The sequence below is a fragment of the Fistularia commersonii genome, chromosome 11 (assembly GCF_037954325.1).
Source record: "Fistularia commersonii isolate RoL2024-O1a breed Wild chromosome 11, RoL_Fcom_v1.0, whole genome shotgun sequence".
NCBI classification, from domain to species: domain Eukaryota; kingdom Metazoa; phylum Chordata; class Actinopteri; order Syngnathiformes; family Fistulariidae; genus Fistularia; species Fistularia commersonii.
In genome coordinates, this window is record NC_141294.1 from 355843 (window position 1) to 380458 (window position 24616).

Genomic DNA, 24616 nt, shown 5'->3' on the forward strand with positions numbered 1-24616 from the left:
GAAAAATTTGCATACAAAAACAACAACAATAACAATGTAATAACAATCAAAAAACTATTAGTAATAATAATAATTATTACTAATTGAGCACTTGTAAAGATTCTGAGTTTTACAAGATGTCAATTTTCTATATGGGTCAGTTTCAAGCGTTAAGTCGAGCACGCGGAACCCGTAATCGCCCATTTCACAGATGAATGACAGACTGAAAATAATAAGCATGAATAACTATAATGAATTAATGATACATCGAGGCATTCAAGTCAGACTGTGCTCAGCAGGTGGAATTTATGAGTGGAAACCAAACACATTGGCACTGCCCCATTAAAATCCTATTACATTTCTCACAGCCTTGAATTTTTTTTTTAAATGAAATCCGACATCTGTCTGAAAGTGATAAAATATTCATGAGAAATGCAGGTGGTTAAATATGTCGGGTTACAACCAATGCAGCTACACCGGGTTTCCCTTCCATTTTGAATGTGCACCTGAGCCATACTTTCCCCCTTTCATGCAAGGAAATAATACAATTGTTGGCTGATGAGAGCACCCATATATTATGATGCAGCCAAATTACAATTGAAAACAATTTTCCATTCACCTGTCATGTGACTTGTATTCTAAACGGGGCTTGCACATTCCAATCAGTACTTCTATCTCTCTAGAAAAAAAAAACTAATTCAAGTCAGGGTCAAAACTACCAATCGAGAAACACTGGCGAAAGTGTTTTTCTTTGACAAAAACAACTTCTATTGGAATTGTCGATTTGGGTGCAATGCGGTCCTCCCGCCACAAGGGGCGCTGTCGGCGAAAGCGACATCAGGCCAGGTCCACTTCCGGCGCTTCGAAGGACATGTGTCGCAGATTCGACAGAAATTTCCATGTACGTAAAGTCAAATTAGTGTTCGAATCTACTTTTAAACCCCACATGTATTTAGAATTATTGCTAAAATGAAACTATACCTCGGTACTCTTTTTTCTCGTTAGGCACGGAAGAAATGGAGGCACAAAAACAGGTAGGAATTAGCGCTAGTTTCTACTCGAATATGTTTGTCTGGTCTTCACGTTAGCTGGAGCCAAAATCAAAATAAACAAACATGTTTCGTGCATTAATATCTCTATCGCTATCTCGTCGGTGAAAACAATGTCACAGAGCTCCGTTTCCCGGTGACGATTGTTTCCGGAATCCTTTGCTATGCAGCGATTATACAAGTAAATCGTGGGAAGGCTTTGAAACGCAGTGCATTGTGATTAGCTTCAATTAGAATATTCCACTTGAAAAGGGAACCATAAGCTGAGGAACAATTCAGTGAGATGCACAGATTCGTGATAACGGACGATCGATCCGAGCTCTAACGAACCGCAACAGTCGCCCGTTATTATAAGTAAGGAAAATGTATATTCTGCCGGAAATGCCATCGAGTTCTTACCGCTCTCAATGTGTTCCCAAGTCACCCCGAGACCAAGATTGCGGCCAAAATCCCGAGCGGGTTGTGATGATCGAACCCGAACAGCCGCTGCCGGATCCGTTTGAGAGGGACCGACAAACCACGGCACAAGGTGAACCTTCTCACCCGCTTTTTATTTATTTATGTAGCATTTTCCATTCCGTCTTTAAAAAGCCATGAGAGCAGCAAAACGAAACTACCATTTAACCCGATGTGTTACCTGTGTACGGCCAAAAACAATGAGAAATTACATTCACCCCTCCCTCATTTGTTTCCCCTCTCTCGACCCCTGTGTCTGCTACCATTTTCCTTCGTGTCTCTCTAGTGGGTTCTGTGTTTATGTGTCGGCTGTGCAACCTCTTCTCTCCCAGTCGCTCCCTGCTGCTGGCCCACTGCTCCCAGCTGCACCCCCAGCAGGAGCCCGGGGGGGACATCATCGTCGCCCTGCAGCCCCTTGCAGGAGATGCAGGTCAGCGGTCGCCCACGCTCCGTCCTCGCGTCTGAACTTGCAGACAAAACGATACACCGAATATGACCACGCACGATGTGCTGACGTGCGTGTGAAACACGCGGGTGTGATGAAAATGTTCTGCCGACGGCTGATTTCTCATCCGTCATTAAAATTAGCAGGCTAATGAGAAAGAAGACGTGAGGCATGTGCGCGTATGTCCATTTACTTTAAATACACCTATTGTGATGACGCGCTTGCGCTGCTTTCTGTGGCGTAGATAACCCAGTGAAGCGAAAACGAGGACGGCCTAAAGGCTCCACAAAGAAAACTCGAACGGAATGGAAAGACGGCAAGTCAGACCGCAGCAACTCCCAAGAGGATGAGGTTCAAAGAGAGGAAGGGAAGAACAAGGAGGATGGAGACGCAGGAGGTAAATCACCAGAGGCAGGGAATTACTTTTTATATCCCTTAATTCCAACGAATACAAGGGCGAACATGAATCCTCTTGAGAAGCCTGTATGCTGAAGGGTCAGCACGGTAACTTCATGCTCACTGTGGAATGTCCATGGACCGTCATGAACATTGTCAATTTTTCCAACGCATCACCGCGGAAACAATCGCTTGTCATCTACGTCAGAGACAAAGACGTGTGAATTTGCGGTGCAGTAATAAGCACCCCAGTTTTATTCCCTCTCGCTCCAGTAATTGGTGACTCTTAACGTTCCCTTCAATAATTAACAACATATTATATAAACCTGTCTCTCCCCCGCCAGGTGAAGGCGATAACAGGGTGTTGGACTTGAAATGTAGGGACTGCCACCGCTTGTTCAGCAACAGACGACAGATTCTCAAACACATCTGCCTGAGCCGAGAGGCGGAGGAAGAGGAAGACGGGAACGGTGAGGCGTGTTTCACGAGTCATACCTGCCATGTGTTTTGAAAAGCGAGGATTGAATTGACCCGAGGAGTCGCAGATGTCCAGCGAACACTCGGGAGAATTCATGTGTTTAGGTTCTCTGCCAGATGTATGCTTTGCTTTTTCAGGTGACTCCAGTGAGGCGGGGGCCGACGGCTCGGGAAATCCCGACCCTCAGGGAGACGATCTGAACCGGATGAAGCCGAACTCGGCAAGATCGGGACTTCAGAGAGCAACAAGTAGGTTTTTTTTTTTCCCATGGTTTTAATGCGTTTGGACTTCAACACGTGTGCAGTCTCAAGCGCCTCCACAGAACCATTTATGCATTTCTTGCTGAAGGATACTTCAGCGACTTCATGAAAACCGCACTTTCGCCTGACATGAGCCGTGCCTTTGCTCGTAGGGACGACAAATTTTCGGCACACAAGAGCCAGCAAGAGAAGTCGTCCGCCGTCCGATGGCCAAAGCCGCGTCGCTAAGGAAGACGGCCTCGCAAAAGGAAGCCGAAAATCCGTCATCAGCGTTGTGCTGACAGAAGACGAAACCCTTCCAGGCCAGTCCGGGAGTCCTCCCTTCATTTTAGTGGACTCGGGTTGCCGACTGGACATTTACACTCGTGTTTCATTTGTAATCAAACAGGTGTTTTAAAAATGGTTCCGGTCGAGAACAGTTTGGATGGAGAAAGAGAAAGTCAGGACACCCAGGCGGCGTCACAGGTGAGCCGGGCTTCGGCCGGGCGGTTGTTAAACCGTGAAGGTATCGCCGGAACGGAAAGGCTTTATTTTAGTTGAAAAGTTGCTTTTTGCCATGTCACGTTGAAATGGTGGATGCGATTATTCTACGATTTGTATTCCGGGCTGTACAGCAGCCAGCGGCCCTTCAGGATCAGTCGCAGGCCGGGACAGGCGAGTCCACGACCTTTGAAAGAGACCAGGAGCTGAGGTAGGACACGCAACCCCGAATGTCTGAGAGTAAAATCCCATGGATCGCCGTTCACTTCAGAAACTCACACAGCGTTTTGCAAAGCCCTGCTCGCAACAGCGTGTTTGTCTTTGTTTCTTCTACCAGTTCCAACCCCGGGATAACTGCCGCCAGAGGCTTCCAGGAATATTCCATCAAGCAAGATGCAACCAAGTACTGTATGAATATTTGTATTTATTGGATGCATGGCGATCTGGTTTTAGTTGTCATAGTTTGTTGCTTTGTTTGGAGGTAAAGCCCAGCGTCTGCTTAAGTGCTAAGGTATGCAATGAGCACAGAGTCACCTGTATTCTAGACCCGGTCCAACTCGCTAACCCTTCAGCCGCCACGACGCCACAGCAACTCTAATCGGCTGACACCCCCCCCCCTTCCCTCAGTTTACTCCAGAGCCAGCTGAAGATCTTTGCCTGCCAGTTCTGCAACAAGATATTCAAGTTCAGGCACTCGCTGATCTCCCACCTCAGGACGCACACGCAGGAGAAGCCCTTCAAGTGTCCACACTGTGAATATGCATCGGCCATCAAAGGTGAGCGCCATGAGCGGAGGGCTCTGAGGTGGAGCCACGCAGCCAGTTGCTCTGCAGCACAACCTGCCAACCTGACTTTTCCGTGACTTCAACGCATCTTCATAGAATTTAATTCATTTTTCGGTCCATATGAGTCCAGCTCTTTGTTTGGGAGTCCGTTTTTCCCACCGCGTCGCATTTTCTTGTCTGCAAATTCCGATCAGGAGAATCTAATTCTGTCCGATAACCGTGTCTTTTAAGAAACATCCTCTGTCGACCGCTGCATGGACTCCTCGGGGAGGGTCGATGTTTCCAGCCATTCCGGCCAAACGTGGGAAGCAGTCGCTGCGTTGCGTGACCGCACGCGGCCTCGCTGTGAATTCTTTTGCATGACATCCCTGATTTATCTTTTTCGAAGCCAACCTGAATGTCCACCTGAGGAAGCACACGGGAGAGAAGTTCAGCTGTCAGCACTGTCCCTTCACTTGCCTCAGCCCGGGACACCTCAAGGTCTTTGTCCTCCGTCGTTAGCCTGCGTTTCCACCGCGGTCACCCTCCGTAAAGGCCTTACGATTCCGTACGAAGCTGTGATTGGAGGGTGTCCTCCTCTCTCCGACTGTTCCCGCAGGTGCACGTAGAGCGCGTCCACCTGAAGGTGAAGCAGCACTGCACCTTCTGTCAGAAAAAGTACTCCGACGTGAAGAACCTGCTCATGCACGTTGAAAAATGGCACAACATGAAAGACCCGGCTGTCCTCCAGATGTACCAGCAGCTGAAGTAAGATTCGCGGCGTTGAAATATTTAACTCCCCTCACAAACGTGCCCGTCTAACCTCTCCGTCCGGTCCAGGCTGAAGACTCGTCAGGGCCTCCGGCAGCTCCTCTACCACTGTCCCACCTGCAACCGCCGCTTCAAGAACAAGCTGGTGCTGGAGCGCCACCTGTTGGTGCACGGGCCGCAGCGCCCCTTCGCCTGCCTGCTGTGCGATCACGCCGCCACCAAGATGTCCGCCCTGGCCGCCCACGTCCGAAAGCACCCTTTCCTATACGTGTGCACGCTGTGCGACGGCAAGTTCGTCAGCTCCCAGAGGCTCAAGCTCCACCTCCAAGAGGCCCACCCCGACGTGGACCAGGAGCAGGGCTTTACCGGATGCATTAACCACAGCTTCTACCTGATGCAGCCCGTCGGAGGCGTAGCCGGAGATGATGCCCGCTCAGAAACGGAGCGGGAGCCCGACGGGGAGCCGGGAAACGGGAGGAGCGAGCGGGATGTAAGAAGCACCGAAGAAGAGGAGGAGAAAGGAACAGAGAATGATGAAGAGGGAGCAGACTCTCAGGAGAACATTGCAGGTGAAGAGCGGGCGATACAGCTCGGAAGAGGAGATTTCCAAGAGGTTTCCATAGAAACCACGAGTCCCCCCGACACGAGGTCGTCCGACTGGCACCGAGTGACGACGGAGGAGAGGCTCCAGGCTACCAGCGCGTCGGCAGACGACGCAGTGCTGCGGCAGGTAGATAACGGGCAAAGGAGTGGCCCTCCTCTCCCAGGAGGTGCACACGCCACGCCGGAGCGCACGCCACTGTCCCAGAGCACCCGCACGCCGTCAGGGAACCCCGCCGCCGCCACAGCTCAGCCGACTGAGCCGTCTGAGCCGTCTGCACCGCCGAGGCAGGAGGGTCACGCTCAGCAGACCCAGGAGGTACGTGGAGTTCCACCCTGCCTTGGAGCCTGAATATAGGGAATACAGCCCGTCGCTTAAAAATAAGGAAGATATACGCATAACAGTTCCACCCGGAGTGGTTGCTACGTCGCTGCTTCACACCGATTACTCGTACTATTTGTTTGTTTTTGCGATTGAGAGTGATGGAGGTGGTACAGCACAGATCTCTTTCTATCTGAGAGGTTCTGATGGAGGCGGCCTGACTCTGTGCAGGTGTCCGGACGTTCCCACCAGAGCGCCTTCCAGCAGGTGTTCTCGTCCCTCCAGAAGTCTCAGCTCGACATGGAGACGTTCCAGCGGCTCAGGAAGATGTACGGGGAGCTGGAGTGTCAGTACTGCGGTGAGATGGCGGAGCCTCTCGTCGAGAATTCGCGGGCGTCGTGCCGGATGCTCTTCTTCTGGGTTAGTCCGGTCCTAAATCACTCACTTCTCCGTGCAGGAAAGCTGTTCTGGTACAAAGTCCACTATAACGCCCATGTTCGCACGCACACCAAGGAGCATCTGCATTACTGCTCAAAGTGCAGCTACTCGTCCATCACCAAGAGCTCCTTGAAGCGGCACCTGATCCAGAAGCACAGCGGCCTGCTGCTCCCCTGCTCATACCCGGGCTGTAAATACAGCACGCCCGACAAATACAAGCTGCAGGCCCATCAGAAGACGCACCAGGACCAGGTGACCTGCCGCCTCCCCTGTGATAGACAATCGACCGGCTTCATCCCAACGCTCTTATAGTTATATCATAATCATTTATCCTTTATTCATCCCCGCGGGGAAAATGATTCTCTGCAACGAAGCCATCATGGATGAACCATGAGCAGCAGCTGCCAGGGGAGCAGTTAGGGGTTCAATGTCTTGCTCAACAACACTTTGACACACTAGGAGGAACCGGGAATCCAACAAACTATAGTTACAATCATTTTACCCTTGTTGTTATTGTTGTTATTGTTGTTATTATAGTTAATGCACAGTCCAAAAACATGCATTTGGTCGATTGTAGCCCGTCAGTCTCTGTGGGTGGCCCAGGGCGAACCTGCCTCTCGGCCAATGACAGCTGGGATTGGCTGCAACCCACCACAGTCGTTAGGATATTTCGAGGCACGAAATATAATTTTGTAATATTTCTGACAAAGTGTTATTTCTATAACCGAACAAGATGTAAAGCCCCGGTCAATATGTTGTCGAGCAGGTAGAAACATTGCTTTCCGAGGAACGTATGTTTCCATGTCCTGTGTTTGCAGGGGAAAAGTGCAGCCTGTCCCGTGTGTCACCAGAGCTTCCCCGAACATCGGCTGAAACACCACGTCAAAACTTCACACCCAGGTAACGCAAAAAAAAATTCAACAGCTCCAGGACGACCCACAGATATGGTGCTGCTTGTACCGCATGCGTGCGTTCGGCCATTTAGACAGCAGTGTACTATGCAAAGCACGACCCAGACCATCGGGAGCAACCGGCAGACACTTTGGCACTCAGCCTGGAGGAACTGGGATTTGAAGGACCAACCTTCTGATCGGAGGGGATGTCCGGCTGAGCCGCGCCATCTCCGCTTTAGACGTAACTAGTTGTACTAGCTCCATCCAAAAACACCCGCTTTCAATACTGCCCTTTAAATCTATTAGTATCCGTTGTTGTCAGTTTTATACATTCAAGAAGCTCCTCATGAGTACTTGCTTACTAGCTTAGCATATTTCATATATGACCTGTGTGTGTGTGTGTGTGTGTGTGTGTGTGTGTGTGTGTGTGTGTGTGTGTGTGTGTGTGTGTGTGAAGCAGATGCTGTTCCGAGCAAAGGGCTGATGGTGAAGCGTGCAGAGAAGTGCCCATACTGTGATTCCTACTTCCTGAAGACCAGCAGTGACTTCCAGCAGCACATCTGGGCCCACCAAGGTGAAACCCCCCCCCAGGAAAAACAACACACACACACACACTTCTTGGCTGAGTTGAGCGTCCGTCTGTCTTGCCGCCTGCCAGCTGCTCTCCAGCAACAGAACACACATCCCGCGGGTTTCACAGGTTCCTTGTGAAACGGTGGGATTTGGAACAGCGTCCCCCAGCGCCGCCAGCATTGTTGCTAACTTGTGAAGAAATTGGACATCTGGCTGCAGGGACGAGCAGAATCTGCCGTTTTGCAAGTAGCTCATTGGCAGCTGTTAAACTTAAAGCTACATCCGTCCCCGGGAGGGATCTGGTGGAGAGGGATCTGGCGGGGAGGGATCCGGCAGAGAGGGATCTGGCGGAGCGGGATCTGGCGGAGGGGGATCTGGCAGGGAGAGATCCGGCGCTGGCATGGACGCAGCCCTTGGTGCAGGAAGCCAAACGATGTTTGTGCTCGCCTGCTTTTGCACAGTTTTTGCTATTACCGGAGTAGCGGCTTTGTCCTCGTCCCTCCTAATGCCGCCCCAAAACACGCATAGGGAGAGTCGCGGTTCATTTTTCTAATTAATGGGAGTTGAATTATCATGCAGTGAAATGAAATCCTACCTCCTGTTTCTTTAACGCAATCAGAGTTCAATGACTAAATAATGACTTTTCACCAGCACCGTTGCGGTTGTATTATCTTCCAAGATGTGAACACACACTGTATGTGGATGTGTGTGTTTGCAGGTCTGAAGCCGTACCTCTGCAGCCAGTGCGACTATGCGGGCCGCAGCAGGAGCAACCTGAAGACGCACATGAACCGGCACAGCAAAGACCGGTGCCACGTTTGCGACCTGTGCGGTAAAACCTTCAAATCGAAAGGGACCCTGAAAAGCCACCGGTTGAGCCACACCGACGAAGGTGCTTACGGTCGCGCACACACACACACACACCGCTTCCTCAAGTGTTGACTACATTTGGTGATTTTGACGCCTTTTTTGGTTGCGTTTCTTTCCACAGGGAAACGGTTTAAGTGTTCAGAGTGTGACTTCACGTCCGTCTCCAAGCCGTCGCTGCTCAGACACATGGAACAGCATGCCGAGTTTAAGGTGAGAACGTGAGGCTTTTGAGCTCCGTTGCAAAGACACTACATCACGTCAACCACGAGGCAGCGTCAGTTATATATTGTTTGGGGCCGAATGGCACAGAAAGAAATGTAAAAGTGCTTCTGTTGTTTTGATTGAACGCAGCCTTTCCGTTGTGCCCACTGCCACTACTCCTGCAACATCGCCGGCCCCCTCAAGCGACACTACAGCAGGAAACACCCGGATCAAGAATATCAGAACGCAGGATCCGGGCTCACTGACGCAGAGGCTTTGAAACGACAAGGTCTGATATCTTTGTTTAGGTGGAGAAAAAAAAAAAAGCGTATTCGACACAAATCTTATTCCGTTATCTCTTTAGGTGGCGTGAAATGTCCAGAATGTAAGTTTGTTTATGGCACCAAGTGGGAGCTGAACCGACACCTGAAGAAGAAACACGGCCCAAAAGCAGTGGAAGGCACCTGGGAGGTACACAGAGCACAGCGCAGAGATGGACAAATAATACTTTTGTAGCTGTCAAAATGTCAAAAGCACGTATCAGATTCGTACGGTCTCCGCTTCATGGCTAAATGTAGGTTGAAGAGGCCGTGGATGCTCAGTATGTGCCTGCGGAGGATGAGGAGCACCTGACAGAAGCACATGTTTCAGCCCTGCAGGACAACGGTAACAACAACACCCTGTCCGGCCTTCTCGAGCGTCATACAAGTTCTGGAAAGGCGACAGCGAGAAGCGTCGTGTTCCTACGTGTTTTCTATCCATGCTAAATATTTGCACGTCTGCAGGGGCGGTTAACATTCTGCAGCACATCGCCGAGCTGAGTACAGAGGCTCAAAGTGCCGTCACCTCGATGGTCGCCGTGGCTCCGGGGACGGTCGCCGTGGTTGAGCAGGTAACCGGCAGCGTGCCGAGGCGCCGAGGTGGCTGCGCGGACCGGCGTGCTGACGCCGCACTGTGTCTGAAGTTGCAGGTGGCCGATGAGAAGGAGATTTGCGGCAACCAGCTGATGGTGGTGAACGCAGAGGGCCATCTAACCGGCGACCAGGTGATGGTGGTGGAAGAGGGACACGACCTGGAGGCGCTGACCGTCCTCACTCAGGGAGAAAATGCACACCACTATATAGTCTATGTCCAGGAACACACTGTAGAAATCAACTAGAAGTCACTCAGAGCTCGTTGGTTAGTAAATACAATCGAGTCAAGCGGCACGAAATGTACTGATGGATCGGGATTTAAAGAGTATCTCCCTGTTCTCATGAACAATTCCCAAGTACTCTAGATCAGTTCCAAGATGTGTTTATTACCAAGACATTAGGTGCAATACTTGGCTTTATGATTGATGAGTGATTTGTGATTATTATGATTTTTTTTTTTTTTGTAGTTTGCAAAGCCTATTTAATAAAATATCTCTCGTGCAGCAGTTTATTTGTCCACGTGAAAAGTGCATTTGAGTCAGGATCACTTGAATAGACATGGATGTATGACTCCTATGTATGTATGCATGTATGTATGTATGTGTGTATGACTCATCTGGGACCTCCTCGCTCTCTGTGAAGCCTATAATGCAAACCCAAAGCCAGGGAGAGCCGCGGTAACGTCCTCCCAAAGGCTGCTAGATGGAAGTTGGGGACAATGCCAACAAATAAGACTCAGTTTAAATGTGTTTCAAACCAGCGGACTAAATGATCGCTACAGTTTGATAGTATGTTGAGCGTAAGAGGAGACTTCTTGCCACACAAAAAGTCAAGGATTTGGTTTGTTGCTACAAGGCACATTATCAACCAAGTAATGAACTCCTCTGTCCCATTTGACTGAAAAGAGATCTGGATTTTGAGCCGCATGCTGTGGCTCTTTGGTAAAGTTAAACTCCAAGGTGATTTATCAAAGGTGTAATTTTGTGTATGTATGCATGCATGTATGCATGTATGTATGTATGAATGTATGTTTGTATGTATGTATGCATGTATGAAGCAGCCTGGAGCCCCCAGGCCGTGAGGAGGCCGCGGTGAGTGGCAGCTCCTCCCCGCTCCTCGCCTGCCCGTCCAGGGGCGGCGCTGCAGAGACACTCGTTGGCGAGATGCGATCTGTCAAGGACAAGAAGAAGGGGATTTTTCAAGCAGTCCCGTAAGATAGATATTGTCTAGGACTAGGAAACGTGATTAACTCGGTGTGCAGTGGATATGGGACTGTTTTTAAATGTTATCTTCAGTTAAATCTGACGTGGCAGGAGAATATTGCCCGTTCCTGTCCGGTCGCCTCCTCGGCAGGCGGCGGTGTGTAGCTCATAGCTAGCGTGCGGCTAATAGACACACACGAAGAAGAAGAAGATGTGGTGGGAAATTTGACAGTTTAACTCTCGACACTGAATCGTAGAGCAACTTACTCATGCTGAGTAAAAGCGATGGACCGGTACGTGTTGGTTTTGTCCTTCGGTCAGGACCGCGACGACGACGGACTGGAAGGCGACAAATGTGAGTGTGAATGTCGGCGGGAGCGACTCCGGGGAGCCGAGGCGACCGGGAAGCGGCCAACGCGTCTTCATCGACACACACACACACACACACACACACTCACACACCACCGATTGTTAACTCTGCCCTCGCTTTAATGTCCAAGTGACATCTTTTCTTCGTTAAAGGCGAGGTGAGTTGAACGCGGTGTGTTTACAATGCTAACCGCTAGCTCGTCTGTTAGCTTGGAGATGCATTAGCGATGAGCGGGACGTCAGGATTCATCGCTGCTCCGGAAAGTCAAGAAGCTGCAAATAAAACGCTGTCATTCATTTAACTCTTGTACAGCCGCTGCACCAAAACTTTCTCTCTCTATGTCTCACAAAACAAACGACTCAATGACGCGCTTTCCTCAGACGAGTCGTTAAAAAGAAGGGAGTTTCCCGTGACTGCCGTGCATTCCTGTCCAGGTTTGGCTCCGGTGAAGCAGATTCTCGATCGGCTGCTTGAGTTTTCACGTCCAGCATCGTCGAGGAGGGTCGCTGTGCTTCCAGGTGCGGCCAAATCGCTCCTCATAACTTTGCCTCTTGCATAATAATGTACCAGTTTGCACATGAACTTCTCTTCTTGTCGCCCGTCTTTCCGTTCCAGCTTGTTCTCTGAGTGGCAGTCCGTGTGTGCAGAGGTGGTTCTTCGCTCTCCAGGCCTGCCAGGGACCCGCACAGGTCCGACCCACGTCTTATTTACATGATGTTTCTGGCGACTTAGTTACCAGAAATGCATCAGTGCACCGCCTTCAGTGCAGGTCGGAAACAGCGCAAAGCTTTAGTTTGAGTCTAAACCAGGGTTCGGCAACCGGTAACACCCAAAGAGCCATTTGGACCCGGTTTCCTCGGAAAAGAAAACACTGGGAGCCAAAATTACTTTTTGACGTCTAAAATAAAGGTACCACTGTATATATTGCTTTTTATTACCTTTACACTTTGTATAAATAAGTGTGTAGCGTCTTGCTTCTGAAATTGACAAAGTATTACAGAGAAAATTAAATTTTATTTATGTACGGAACTCATTTTGAGCTTTGGGCTTTCAGAGCGTGTAGCAGAGCCTTGACCTGAATTCTAAAAATAAATCGGGAAAAAATCACTGTGTCACTAAACAATAAAAATAAATATTTGCAAAATATCGTCATAAATATTTATTTTACCTGATTTATGCGACTTCTGCTCCTGAACTTCTGCGCACAGCATCTGCAAATCAGGACTTTACCGGCCGGCGGGTATACCAGCTTCTGCCAGTGTGACGTTATTATTATAATTTTATTTAATATTTCAAGATCACAATAATCTTCCAACTTAGAACTAAAACTTAAAAAAATGAATTAACACAAATGAAATACACTTCAATTAAATATTTATAATTTATTTTCCCAAGCCGCTCAGAGCCGCAGTGTAAAGATGGAAGAGCCGCATGGGTTGGCAACCCCTGGACTACAGGGACTCTAAGGATGATCGATAATACAACAGAGGGACATATCAGAACATAAGCGATGTAGTTCACACCGTTGTGATACTTCTTCTCGATTCGCCAGCATATTTGTTTCACCTTTCCCCCTAGTTTTGCAGCTCGGACTGGGAGGAGCTGGGAGCGGGCCTCCAGAAAGCAGACGACGAAGATCAGAAGCTCACAGCCTTGGAGTTATGTCTCGGCTCGCTCGGCGACCAGGAGGAATTTGACCAACGAGCTCAATCGCAAGTACTGACAGAGTGAGTCGATCTGCTAGTTTTCTGCTTCTTGTTGAAACCCTTGCCACGAGTAAAAGTTAAGTCCGTATAGGAACGTGTCAATATAACAACTGTCTCTGAATGTCAGGTGGATTCATTTGTCACAACTTGGTGTTTTGGCAAACCGTGAACAAAGATTCGACCTAAGCGAAAGTGCAATTGCTATACTGAAAAGTTATAATATTAAAAAAGAACATAAAACACACTGTTTGTGCAAAACATGCAGTCATTTTCAAAACACCGGAGCCCCTGAAACCGTCTTTTTTTCTGTGTATAGGCTGTTTGAGGAGGCTGCAGAAGGACTACACTCTCTGTCAGACAAGCTGCCGCCGCCAGGTAAACGCCATCCCCCGACGCTGCGCTGAAACACAGTGGCCTCACACACAGGAGCACCCTTAATGTCCTGTTGTGAGCGTTTGAGTAGGTGTTATCTGTGTGCTCAGCGCCGTGTGTCACTGGAAAAATGTAGCTTGAATAATCATCACCCCCTAATGGAATTCAAGTGTCAGGACTGTAAATGAAGCCCCTCCACGCAGGTAAAGCCCTGCTGGACGTGCTGGTGTTGGGATCGGCCCAGGAGTCTCCGCCTCTCCAAGACCTGCTGCCTCTGCTGGGAGCCCTGAAACACATGAGCTGCTGGCACGCCGCTAACGTCACCGTCATTACTCAGCACGCCGCCGGGTGAGAGCCGGGTCCTTTGTACTGCCACTAGGGGGAGGTAGAAGACAGAGGAGGTTTCCGCCGACACAGCTCTGAGTAAATGGCAAAGTTACCCTATTAGACCACAAGATGTAGAAGATAGCTGGAGAACCTCGTAACTGAATTGAGCGCCAAATGATATGCGACGTACGGCTCAGGACCGTTGTCTACGATTTACAGTTGTCAAGATTTAAATGCTTCTCAACAGAGCGGAGCCTTGACTTAGGAGTTTGTATGTTCCCTGACTGATCTTTTAACTCACTTTGCTCGTATATCAAATGTAGTTTCCCCGTTGGAATGAATTGTAACTTGCTTTTGATCCGTTCCGTCCCCCCAGTTTTTTTTATGTGGTTTTTAAGTAGAAAAAAAAAATGCACTTTGTAAATAACCAACGACGTATTAAAAATGATAATACGTAATGAAAGGTAGGTCAAGATAAACAACTGGTTTTATGAAGTGCATTCACTTTGGAGATCAGCCAAACAAGCCGGCGGCGATGCGTGGAGGAGTTTTTCATTTTCTGCTCCATGTCCTAGCTTAGCGCACTGGCCACACACTCTTAATGCTGCGATGTGTCGCTAAAATGTACCACTTCATTTAGCATCGGATTGAGTGCCGCTCCTCTTTTTAAACCCATCGAAGCGTACCCGACCGGCTTTGAATGACTATTCCGACGCCTTGTCCGACGCCGGTCACGTATGTGAGAGCAAAAAAATGCACCGGGCGACGGCTGGCATCTGGCATCTGGGAAAACTCCGTAGCCGGGGTATGCTAAGTCAAAGTTCCTCCGCACTGGGAAATATCTGACATGTTGCGATGACGTGTCTCCAGGTGGCAGAAAGCAGCGTTGTACCTGTGTGCCGGTCTGGTGGAGCCCACTGAGCTGGACCGCTGCATTGACCCCAGGGAGCTCTGGAGGGGGGCTCTGCTTGTCAGAGAGAAGAAGGTTAGTACCGCAAGTTGCGGTGGAGCCAGAGGTTCAAATCACAACCGCACTGTTGTCCGCTTCATACCAATACTGAAGATACACCTGCGACCTAGCATTTTTCCAATTATGTTAGTCACATTATTGGTCATTTGAAGTGGCCACAAATTGATCTGATGTATTGAGTCGTGTGCGGCGAGGAGGTGAGGACGGTGGTGGAGTGTCAATATTGAGGCTCCAGCGTTCACAGAGGGGCAAGGTGATTGAGTACCGGCTGGGTAGAGCGGCTGGAGAGGAGTGTTGTGGTGGTCCGGGGCGGAAGGGGAGCAGCAAGCGGGAAGGGAAAGGGTTACGAGCCAGACCGTCGTCTCCGGTCCGTACAAAAGCTCACCGCCAGACTGAGGACGGCGGCTCCGACCAAATGACCGCAGGCCGAGTTTATGATGAGATTAATCTTTATCGACATTACGCGTGTGCAAGTAAAGGGCATGGAAATGCAGTTCAGCTCCTAACCTGAAGTGCAACAAAGTCCCAGGTGCAGATGCCATGCATTTATCAGCAGCATGTACACGCTACATTATGTCAGCAGTTTACCAATGGATTCCAGACAGGGTTGTATGAGCATGTTAGACGGGCGGATATGTGGGGCAAATGTGGGCGACCGTAGACAGGAACTATGGACGCAGTTTACATCTCTTCATTTTTTTTTGCCTGAATCATCTCCTCATGATGGTGACCCACCTCTGGCAAAATTGCCTACATCCTCAGTTAAACAGATTGTGCCATTTTGCCCCTTTAGTAGAAATTGCCAATGTCAAGAGTGTGTCAAATGGTTCAGTTGTTTGTGTTTCCTGAAAAATCTGAAAAAATGACTAAGGTGAGGATGCACAAATGAACAGATGGCAAGTTGTGTTAAACAAAAATAGTTGAAATGGAGATCAAATTGTAAATAAGCCTGTCAAAATCTTCTTGTGGCCACCGGACTTGAATTTCTTCACCTGAAGCCGTTTCAGCCCTCGTCCCAGAGGCTGCTTCGGGTCTTTAAGTCTAGTTGCCGCAACAAGTAGATTTCTCCAAGAATTCACCATGACCTGGATGACTGAGAACCTCCGCAGACATACGTAGACATGGACAGCAGCAGACTGTGTGTGTGTGTGTGTGTGTGTGTGTGTGTGTGTGTGTGTGTGTGTGTGTGTGTGTGTGTGTGTGTGTGTGTGTGTGTGTGTGTGTGTGTGTGTGTGTGTGTGCGTGCGTGCGTGCGTGCGTGCGTGCGTGCGTGCGTGCGTGCGTGCGTGCGTGCGTGCGTGCGTGCGTGCGTGCGTGCGTGCGTGCGTGCGTGCGTGCGTGCGTGCGTGCGTGCGTGCGTGCGTGCGTGCGTGCGTGCGTGCGTGCGTGCGTGCGTGCGTGCGTGCGTGCGTGCGTGCGTGCGTGCGTGCGTGCGTGCGTGTGTGTCACAGCTGTTACACAGCCACATCCATCCAAGCCGTCGCCCCTGAAAATCAAACGTCTCAAACAAAAGCTCCACAATACCAAGATGCAACTTGAACTAAATGTTCACGTTGGCGATCGCTGTGGTTTTTAGTTTCCATAATTCAACGATGGCTGTGTGTTTTCTGCAAAATGTTTCCTTCAAACAAAGGGTCCTCTTAATCTGTTCGTATTTGCAGTAAAGAGTGATGTGGAGCGCAAGTGCTAAAAATCATCCATCTTCTTTCTTTATATGTCTTACTTGCTGCAAGTGTGTTTTGAGCACGTTAAAGGCCATGAGAGAAAGCTGTGTCCTTTTGAACTTCCTCGCCTTTCTCGCTCAAGGCATTTTAACAGGAGCGCCGCTGGTCTGGATGATGGAGCTCGTCGCTCTTTGCATTCAAGCCATGCTGAGGAGGAGCGCCGCCCCGTTCATATCTGTGAGCGGAAGTGTCCCGGCTGCTGTCCAGGCCGTTCCACATGTTCCTATAGCAGTGCCGAAGCTAATGTTTTCCCCTTTGCTGCTGGTTGAGTCCAGAGGACTCACTGGGGGTCATCCAGGGGTCATCCAGGGGTCATCCAGGGGTCATCCAGGGGTCATCCAGGGGTCATCCAGGGGTCGTGGGAAACAGCTTAGACCGGCAAGCGTTGCCCGAACCTCCCAACTCCACCTCTTTCCACCAGGAGTCGGACGAGTTTCATCAGGAAAACCTGCATGCGAGTTCTGTCTCTTTTTGAACAGGCCGTGCCAGTTGTGTGTGTGTGTGTGTGTGTGTGTGTGTGTGTGTGTGTGTGTGTGTGTGTGTGTGTGTGTGTGTGTTTTTTGTCAAATATAGAAAGATAAACGATAATTTAGAAGGAAATCAATGGATTTCAGCAACACGGCTCCTTGTTTCCCCCCAAAAAGGAGCAAGAGGGAGTGTCTTATATGTAAACTTCTCCTTTGGTCTTTTTCCTTCAGGGTCTCCACAGCAAATCCACTTTCTCCATCTAACCCTATTCTCTGGATCCTCCTCTCTTACACCAACTACCTTCATATCCTCTCTTTAATTCCTCTTCCCTCAGCCGCAGGGAATCTTCAATCTTTGTAGTTACTGCTAACAGCTGAGACAATTTATATTTCATTATATTTCTTATTCTTCCTCCTTTCCACTATTGTCTATTACTGTTATGTTTTTACTTGAAACTCTGGCACAACAATTTCCTTCGGGATTAATAAAGTTGTTCTCATCTCATTCTCATCTCATCTCTCACTACGTCCATCAATCTTCTCGTCGGTCTTAATCGAGACCTTCTGCCCGGCAGCTCCAATTCCAGCATCCGTCTGCCAATATATTCGTTCTCCTCCTCTGTCCATGACCCAACCATCTCAGTCTGGCTTCTCTCCAAAACATCTACCTGGTAGATGTTCCTCTGATGGACTCATTCCTGCTCCTCTCCATCCTACTGACTCCCAAAGAGAACCTCAGCATCTCCAACTCTGCCTCCTGTCTTTTTGTCATGGTAGCTGTTCTATGTAAAGAGTTTCATGTTTGCTTTCAGTGCACACCCAGACAGGTAGAGTATGGCCACACCTGTAGCTTCATAGGTGGTGTTTCACTCTAGACGTGATGTTTATTTGTGTTTGTGATAACGGTGTTGGGAAGGCGACTCCCCGTGAGAAGAGTGTCTGATACTGAATTGTTGGGCACAATAGAGGTATTAGTGGAAGATTGGGGTGCTGAAATACCGCCCATTTTCTTCGATGAGATAATGAATAAAGTTGCAAATCGGCTAAGTTTTCGAAAACCGCTATTCTATCAAGCTGGCAAAGCGATTACCGCTTTATTCCCGACACACTCGCCGCCGCCGCCGAAGAGTTGAAAAGAATTGTCAATACCATTTTCTCAAACGGCGCTCGGCGGTTCGCTGAGCGGTGCATCGGTTTGTTTGGACAGGAAGGTCTGCGGGTCGCTGGCTGAAACAGCCACACCTTTCACTCGTTCTACACTATTTCCCCAATTTAAAGGGGTTCATAAAGGAACCGTGGGGTGTTTTTCCTGGGCGTTCGGCTCGGCTTTGGCTCTCGGCACAGTGCATTTCATGTCCGGCGAGTAGCTCTGTACTTCACCTTTGGTGTTGCATTGCATCGGTTGAGGTAAGGCGTGTGTGTGTGTGTGTGTGTGTGTGTGTGCGTGTGTGTGTGTGTGACAACAGAACATTTACTTTTGATTCTTTCTCATTAAGTAAAAAAAAAACATGGCAGGAGCGGCTGTTTGTTGCAGGACGGAATTGGCTAATTTTTTTTTTTGTACTCTTGGGATAGTCGGCAATCTGTTTCGTTTTGGACTTCCTTCCAAGTCTCACATTGTTGTTTTGTGTGTGTGTGTGTGTTAGTTTGTGTGCTTGTTTTTTTTTTTTTTTTAAATCTCAGGAGTTTTCGCTGGCAGTTTTCAAATTCTAAGCTTTCATTAGCTAAAATCAGAAAGTGTATCAGATGTTTCAAGCTTCCTGTGAGTTATACTCTATGCTGCTTCCTTTGCAGAAAAATTAGAAATGAGGACAAACTGAGCAAAAAGGCAAACTAATAAATGTTAAACCACTAAAATAAACTGAAAATGGTTGTTACATTGATGCTAAAATGTTATAGATATTCATCAGGGACCTTTTCATAACACTAATCATCTGTATAAATCTACATATCAGAATTTGTTTTGGAAAGTTTTGCAAGTTATTAATGAAATTAATGGTCTGAATAAAGTCCAAATTCAAATCCAAGGGATGTGATCAGTGTATCTTAATGGAAATTAATGTCGTGGACAGGGAACCAAAACTGGAAGTCTTGAACGAACCTTAAGACGCCAAAATATGGAAGTGTGTGTTCCTGCTGTCTCTTCAGCAGTGTATTGCATTGTGTGAAAGTTGTATCGGAAAGTGGAACGCAGAACTTCCGTTTGAGGTATTTTGAAAATATGGTCACCGTTACGTCATACACGTATCTTTAGTTTCTGCGTCGTGAAGCGAACTCGCCAGATCATCGGAGAAGAGGCGGAGAGAAAGCCCGTCGACCTTCTCCTTGTGCGATTTGCGTTCACACGCTCTCACAAGACGCCGTCGGCAGAGGACCGGGATCCTCAAGTGCTCATCTGATTGCAAAAAGGAAGCGGCTGGCTGATAGTCAGGACTTAATGTGCTCTGTATGGCCGGGAAATACTCCTTTCTTTTGTGGCGGAGCCATTCAACCGGGAAGAAAAGGACTTCCTTTTTTAATTGGCAAGGGAGGCTCCTTGACCTGAGGCTATAATCTTTAACAGGTGTTTCTTTTTCTTCTCATTTCCCCAGTAACCTCCTCATTTGTCCTCATTAAAGTGCTCGGGAGAAACAAGTGCACTCATGATATGCATCGCAGAGAAACAGCGCTCTGCTTGTTTTCACCAGAATCAAGTGTCTGAGACCGCTGTTACACAGCAGTTTCACAATACATCAACATATTTTTCTTAGTATCCTGTGTCTGGCTCCCTGGCGGGCAGAAGAGCAGGTAACTGATTCAACATTTATAAGGTTTCCAGACGGAGACGGCGACAGTCTGAAAATCAATGCTCTGTGTGTGTCCGTGTTTGTGAAACAGGCCGGAAATGTGTAACGTCTCTGCACAAGCCAGCCGGAAAATTCACCATTCTTATTTATTTATCTTTTAATTTTTAAGATCACATTATGTATTGTGCTTTTAATCCTTCACGCTGTCTGGTAATTTGTACAAATTCACCCATTATGGCTGAACACACACACACACACACATGCTGACCGTCATTGAATACAAACACACTACACTGTTGAAAAACACCCTGCCATCAATCTCACCGCCGAGTGCGTCCCGATCATCAATATGCTTAAAGAATACATGTTTTTGTTTTTTTTTGTGAGTGCTGCGCTCCCTCCAACAGAAAGCGCATTTTACGAGTTGCTGTTTCCCCAGATTATTGGACCGGGTGAAGTCTGTAAGAGCTTCACAGTGGGAGGGCGCTGCCACAATGAGCAACGACCGCCACGGCGCAGCTGTATATACACACCGCATAACAACGAGTGTGTCTGTGTTTTGTACGTGCGAGTTGACTGTGAACCCCCAGCTTTGTGACTGCAATTGATTGCTACTGTTGGTTCATTTGTGAATATGCTTTGAAAAGAGTTGAATGATCAAATTCACTAATACTTCTGAAATGTGTGATTATTTTTCCCCCCTCTTTGTTTGCATACGTTTGCCTCAGTACGTTTCGGAGCTACGTTTCGACGGCTTTTCTCTGCGAACTCCAGCAGAGTCCCGGCTCTCGGAGGCTCCTCGCACCTGGACGGACCTCAGCTTACACTCCGAGGTGAGTTCAGCCCCTCTGACTCCGACTGACATCTACACTCTTGGTCTTTCTTGGCTTTTTTTCCCCCATTTTTAATTTTTTTTTAATCATTATGTAACACTTTATTTGTCCCTGAGATGCACTTAGAGGGCAAAAGGGGTAGCATAGATGCTCTAAAAGAACCAACATTTATAAATATATAAGATAAAAATAAATGTTTAGAATAAAGTTGAAATAAATTAAAGTGAAAATGAAGTGAGTGACCTCTGTAGATGAACTGTAAGCTGCAAAAATGGCTGTACATTTGTACAAGTGGCTGTACAGAGCATGTTAATCCCTAAACCCCAGCCCAGCGATATCCTCCGCAGGTCAAGTCTCTCATGAAGCATCTCTATTGAATTTGTTTTGTCCAAATCACCGTTATTGTTTTGGGACGTTTTGCCCCGCAGTTTATAAGCCGTGTGTGCGTCATCTCCTAGTTTATCATCATTTTCTTAGCGTTTTGTGTGGCAGCAGCGTCCGCTCGCCTTCCTTTGTTTATCATTGGTTGAAGACAAAAAGCAGGCTTGTAAGTTTGATGTCGTTCACAAAGAAATATTCAAACCGCGGGTTTTTTCCCCGTCATTTTTCACCGCTTGTGTCGGGTTAAAGCTCTGAGGAGTCCCGAGGTGGTGATACAGAGTGTTGTTCTCGCGGGATCTGGTCGAACCCTCCCGATCTCCATCAGCTAACCCAGTGTGTCGTGTCTCCAAAGCATTACATTGTGATGTGAAATATCCAATATTCACTTCATTATCTGCTTTTCTTTCCGTGACAATACGACTCCCCTCCTCCAAGAAAACCTCCCGGTGGCGGCAAACACCAAACCATCTGGGCCTTTTTATGGGCGTGCATATTTTCTTTGGTCAGTTCTGATTGTTTTGATGGTGGGTTCATAAGAAGCTCAGAAGATAAGGCCTTCAATGAGCAGGGTGCTTTTCCCTGCACTTCCATGTTCCGCGCTGTCCTCGCAGGTACTTGTTGGTTCCAATCGCCGGGGAGGATGTTCACGCCATATGGGCCGATATGACAGTGCGCCGTGAGATAATCGGGGCTCTGCGATGAGGCGTTCAAACTCCCCTGGTAGGAACGGGTGTGGCGGCGAATCCGGCGAAATCCCTCCAGTTCTCTGCGGTCGGCCCTCCAGAGATCAGACTGGAGTCCTTCTTTCCTTCTGCTGTCTGGCTACCCAACGCCAGCAAGCAGAATTCAACTTTAGAAGCTATAAAACAGAGGTGGGCAAACTTTCTGGCCCAGGGGACGCATTGGCTTTTAAAATTTGACAGACAGGCAGGCTCACCACAAGATACAACACATATAAAAAAATCAAATTAAAAAACGCATTTGTTAACAATACATATCAAACTCGTCTGACATTTGCTTTGAAAATAAAACCAGCTTGGTTGTGAAGGCTCTGACGTTTGCTTGCATTTCATGTAGGAACCGCCTCTTCTCTTGTAGCTTCACGTCTGGCTCATACATGACTGTCAGTTTGTCCACGATAAAGGCTAAATCATAAAGCCAATCTGTCATTGGGCTCAGGAAAGTTCCAAAGTGTTCTCAAGTTTCTCCAAAAATGAAATAATCTCCCATTTGAGCTGCCACATTCATTGGTTCAATCGTTCACATCAACTATAAATTCTGTACCAATCTTTGGGGGGCCGGATTACAAAGACCAGTGGGCCGGATGTGGCCCGCGGGCCGTAGTTTGCCCACCCCTGTTGTAGAACAAGAACACGTGGACTTAAGTGACTTTGATATGGTCTTATTGACTGCGGCGGCCATTTGGGGAACACCCTGGAAATGGGCTCCTTAAGTTCTCTCCCGTCGCACGTCATTTTATTGGAGGTGTGAATGAGAGAGTGAATATTTGTGTGTCTCCATGACGTGCATGACAGAGCGTCTGGTCCTCACCGGAGGCCCTGTCCTGGTCCGACCCTGCCGAAGGCCTGTCCTGGTCCGGTCCTGCCAAAGGCCTGTCCTGGTCCGACCCTGCTGAAGGCCTGTCCTGGTCCGACCCTGCCGAAGGCCTCCTCTCGCCCACTGACGGCCGCGTTATCCGCTGTCGACAACAAATGAACGAACGAACGTTTGGTGACAACGAAGTCAACGTATTCTAGTTATTGTCGGTTAAAAAAAATTTCGTTACTCCCTTCCCGAAATAGTCCGCGATCAGTTTCAATGTGACACGTTGACGTTCCGCACGTAGAGACACCATGCTGTCATTTCATGCAAACGGAGGAAATTATAATGACCTCCATTTTATCATCGAGCGTGTTTCTGAAAGTTGTGCCTTTTTAAACTTGGATTTTTCCTGCTTTCAGACCCGCTGGCAACTACGGGGTAGCAATTCTGAGGTATAAAATACAGATTTAATATATATCATTACAGCAGGCTGTCCAGCTGTGGCGGATCTACAGGAAACAATCTCATATCATTTATCTAAGTCTTTAGAAGGATTGGTCTGAAAGGTTGACGCAGACTTTAAAATGTATTTTGAGACAAACAGTAGAGTAGAAAAAAAAAAAGTTTGCCCAATTTCAGCCGTCATTGTTGTTGAGATGAATGACGACGCTGCAAAACTCCACCCGATAGAGCAAAAATATGAACCCCCCCACGTGAAGCTGCAGCAGTATAATGGCTCTAACTGCGTATTAGCTTTTCTCCAGATGAACTGTGTGTGTGTGTGTGTGTGTGTGTGTGTGTGTTGATTGTTTTCGGTGGTGGTTGTGTACGTTTGTGTGGCGATTGGTGCTTTATCTGAGACAAGGTCTTTTATAACAGTTGGCACAGCGCAGTCCTGTAATGAGTTTTCTGATGTGGATTAATAACAATAACAATAAAACCACACTGGGGCTGGGCAGAAGATGGTATGGGCACACACACACACACACACACACAAAACACACACAGCCAGAGAAAGAGTTTTGTTCCAACGGATGCCATTAGTGTTAAAAGCTGTGTTCCAGCGATATAAAAGTGGACTGGCTCACCGTTCACCCTCTCATTCACACGTCACATTGACACATATGTTGGTTTTTTCTTCTAAGTGTGGGAGAACATGGGGACTCCACAGACAAAGATCCCCTGTGGGAATCTACCCGGGGACCTAGGTGGCGTGAGGCGAAAGTGCTATATAATAGAATATTATATTACATTACATTGCATTTGGCAGACGCTTTTATCCAAAGCGACTTACAGTAGAGGACATAGGGACTGCAAATACACTTGCAAATACACGATGCACAGGAAATATACAGAACAGTAAGCTGGGGTTAGTGAGTTGTTTTTTTTTTTTTTTGACAAAGACATACACACACACACACACACACACACACACACTGCATAGCCTAACTTGCTGCCTAACCTAAACTGGGGCATCAGTGCAGTAAAAAGTCCTGAAAGAGAACAGTTTTTACCTGTTTCTTGAAGGTTGAGAGAGATGATGCCAGTCTATAGGATTATATATATATATATATATATATATATATATATATATATATACTATATAGTACTATATAATAGAATACTAGGCCAGGGTGCCGCCCTGAAGTGTAATATGGTATTATTATTGGATGTTTCTGTCACTAACTGTGGATGAACGTCCTTATCCTTCAAATCCGATTGCGGACTTCTGTCGTGGAGTGGTTCGTATGTGATCCTTGTTGTTTTTTTTCCCAGCAGCTATGGATAGCAGGGCTATGTGATCTCATTAGATCCTTGCAGAGAAGCAGATGGTTGTGATTGTCTTGGCGCACAATGAAAAAAAAACCCTCAAAGAATGACTAATCTATTGCATCTCTGCACTGTATGACGATGCACACATACACACACACACACACACACACACACACACACACACACACACACACACACACACACACACAGCCCTCATACAAAGCGAAGGCTCTCCGCTTCCTTGAGTAAACCAACCTGAGGTTCCCCTGGCCAG

At 47.9% G+C, this 24616-nt stretch overlaps 2 protein-coding genes across 7 annotated transcripts in view; both read left to right on the forward strand.

Moving 5' to 3' along the window:
- The first annotated feature begins 843 nt into the window (after positions 1-843).
- Positions 844-10390, forward strand: zfat (zinc finger and AT hook domain containing). 6 transcript variants are annotated; one of them, XM_086155997.1, is made up of 26 exons: positions 844-880; positions 985-1013; positions 1449-1557; positions 1771-1914; positions 2174-2326; positions 2670-2795; positions 2941-3051; positions 3216-3365; positions 3452-3528; positions 3678-3754; positions 3881-3946; positions 4171-4319; positions 4717-4808; positions 4927-5075; positions 5148-5997; positions 6232-6358; positions 6458-6690; positions 7257-7338; positions 7789-7905; positions 8623-8796; positions 8896-8984; positions 9126-9264; positions 9340-9446; positions 9554-9641; positions 9761-9867; positions 9940-10390. In XM_086155997.1, the coding sequence occupies exons 2-26, from the start codon at positions 996-998 to the stop codon at positions 10132-10134; spliced, it is 3729 nt and encodes a 1242-aa protein (XP_086012123.1). In that variant the 5' UTR covers positions 844-880; positions 985-995; the 3' UTR covers positions 10135-10390. The 6 variants fall into 6 exon arrangements, with proteins under 6 accessions (XP_086012123.1, XP_086012124.1, XP_086012125.1 ...); XM_086155998.1 differs by having other exon boundaries at positions 9946-10390; XM_086155999.1 differs by having other exon boundaries at positions 7792-7905; positions 9946-10390.
- Positions 10391-11242: 852 nt separating this feature from the next.
- The window catches only part of mtbp (MDM2 binding protein), a 28863-nt gene continuing 15489 nt past the window's right edge, over positions 11243-24616 (forward strand). The window contains exons 1-8 of the mRNA XM_086155979.1: positions 11243-11446; positions 11896-11979; positions 12077-12150; positions 13040-13188; positions 13484-13542; positions 13743-13887; positions 14737-14851; positions 20542-20646. Of these exons, the coding sequence (XP_086012105.1) occupies positions 11377-11446; positions 11896-11979; positions 12077-12150; positions 13040-13188; positions 13484-13542; positions 13743-13887; positions 14737-14851; positions 20542-20646 (801 nt within the window). The 5' untranslated portion in view covers positions 11243-11376. The remainder of the gene's footprint in view (positions 11447-11895; positions 11980-12076; positions 12151-13039; positions 13189-13483; positions 13543-13742; positions 13888-14736; positions 14852-20541; positions 20647-24616) is intronic.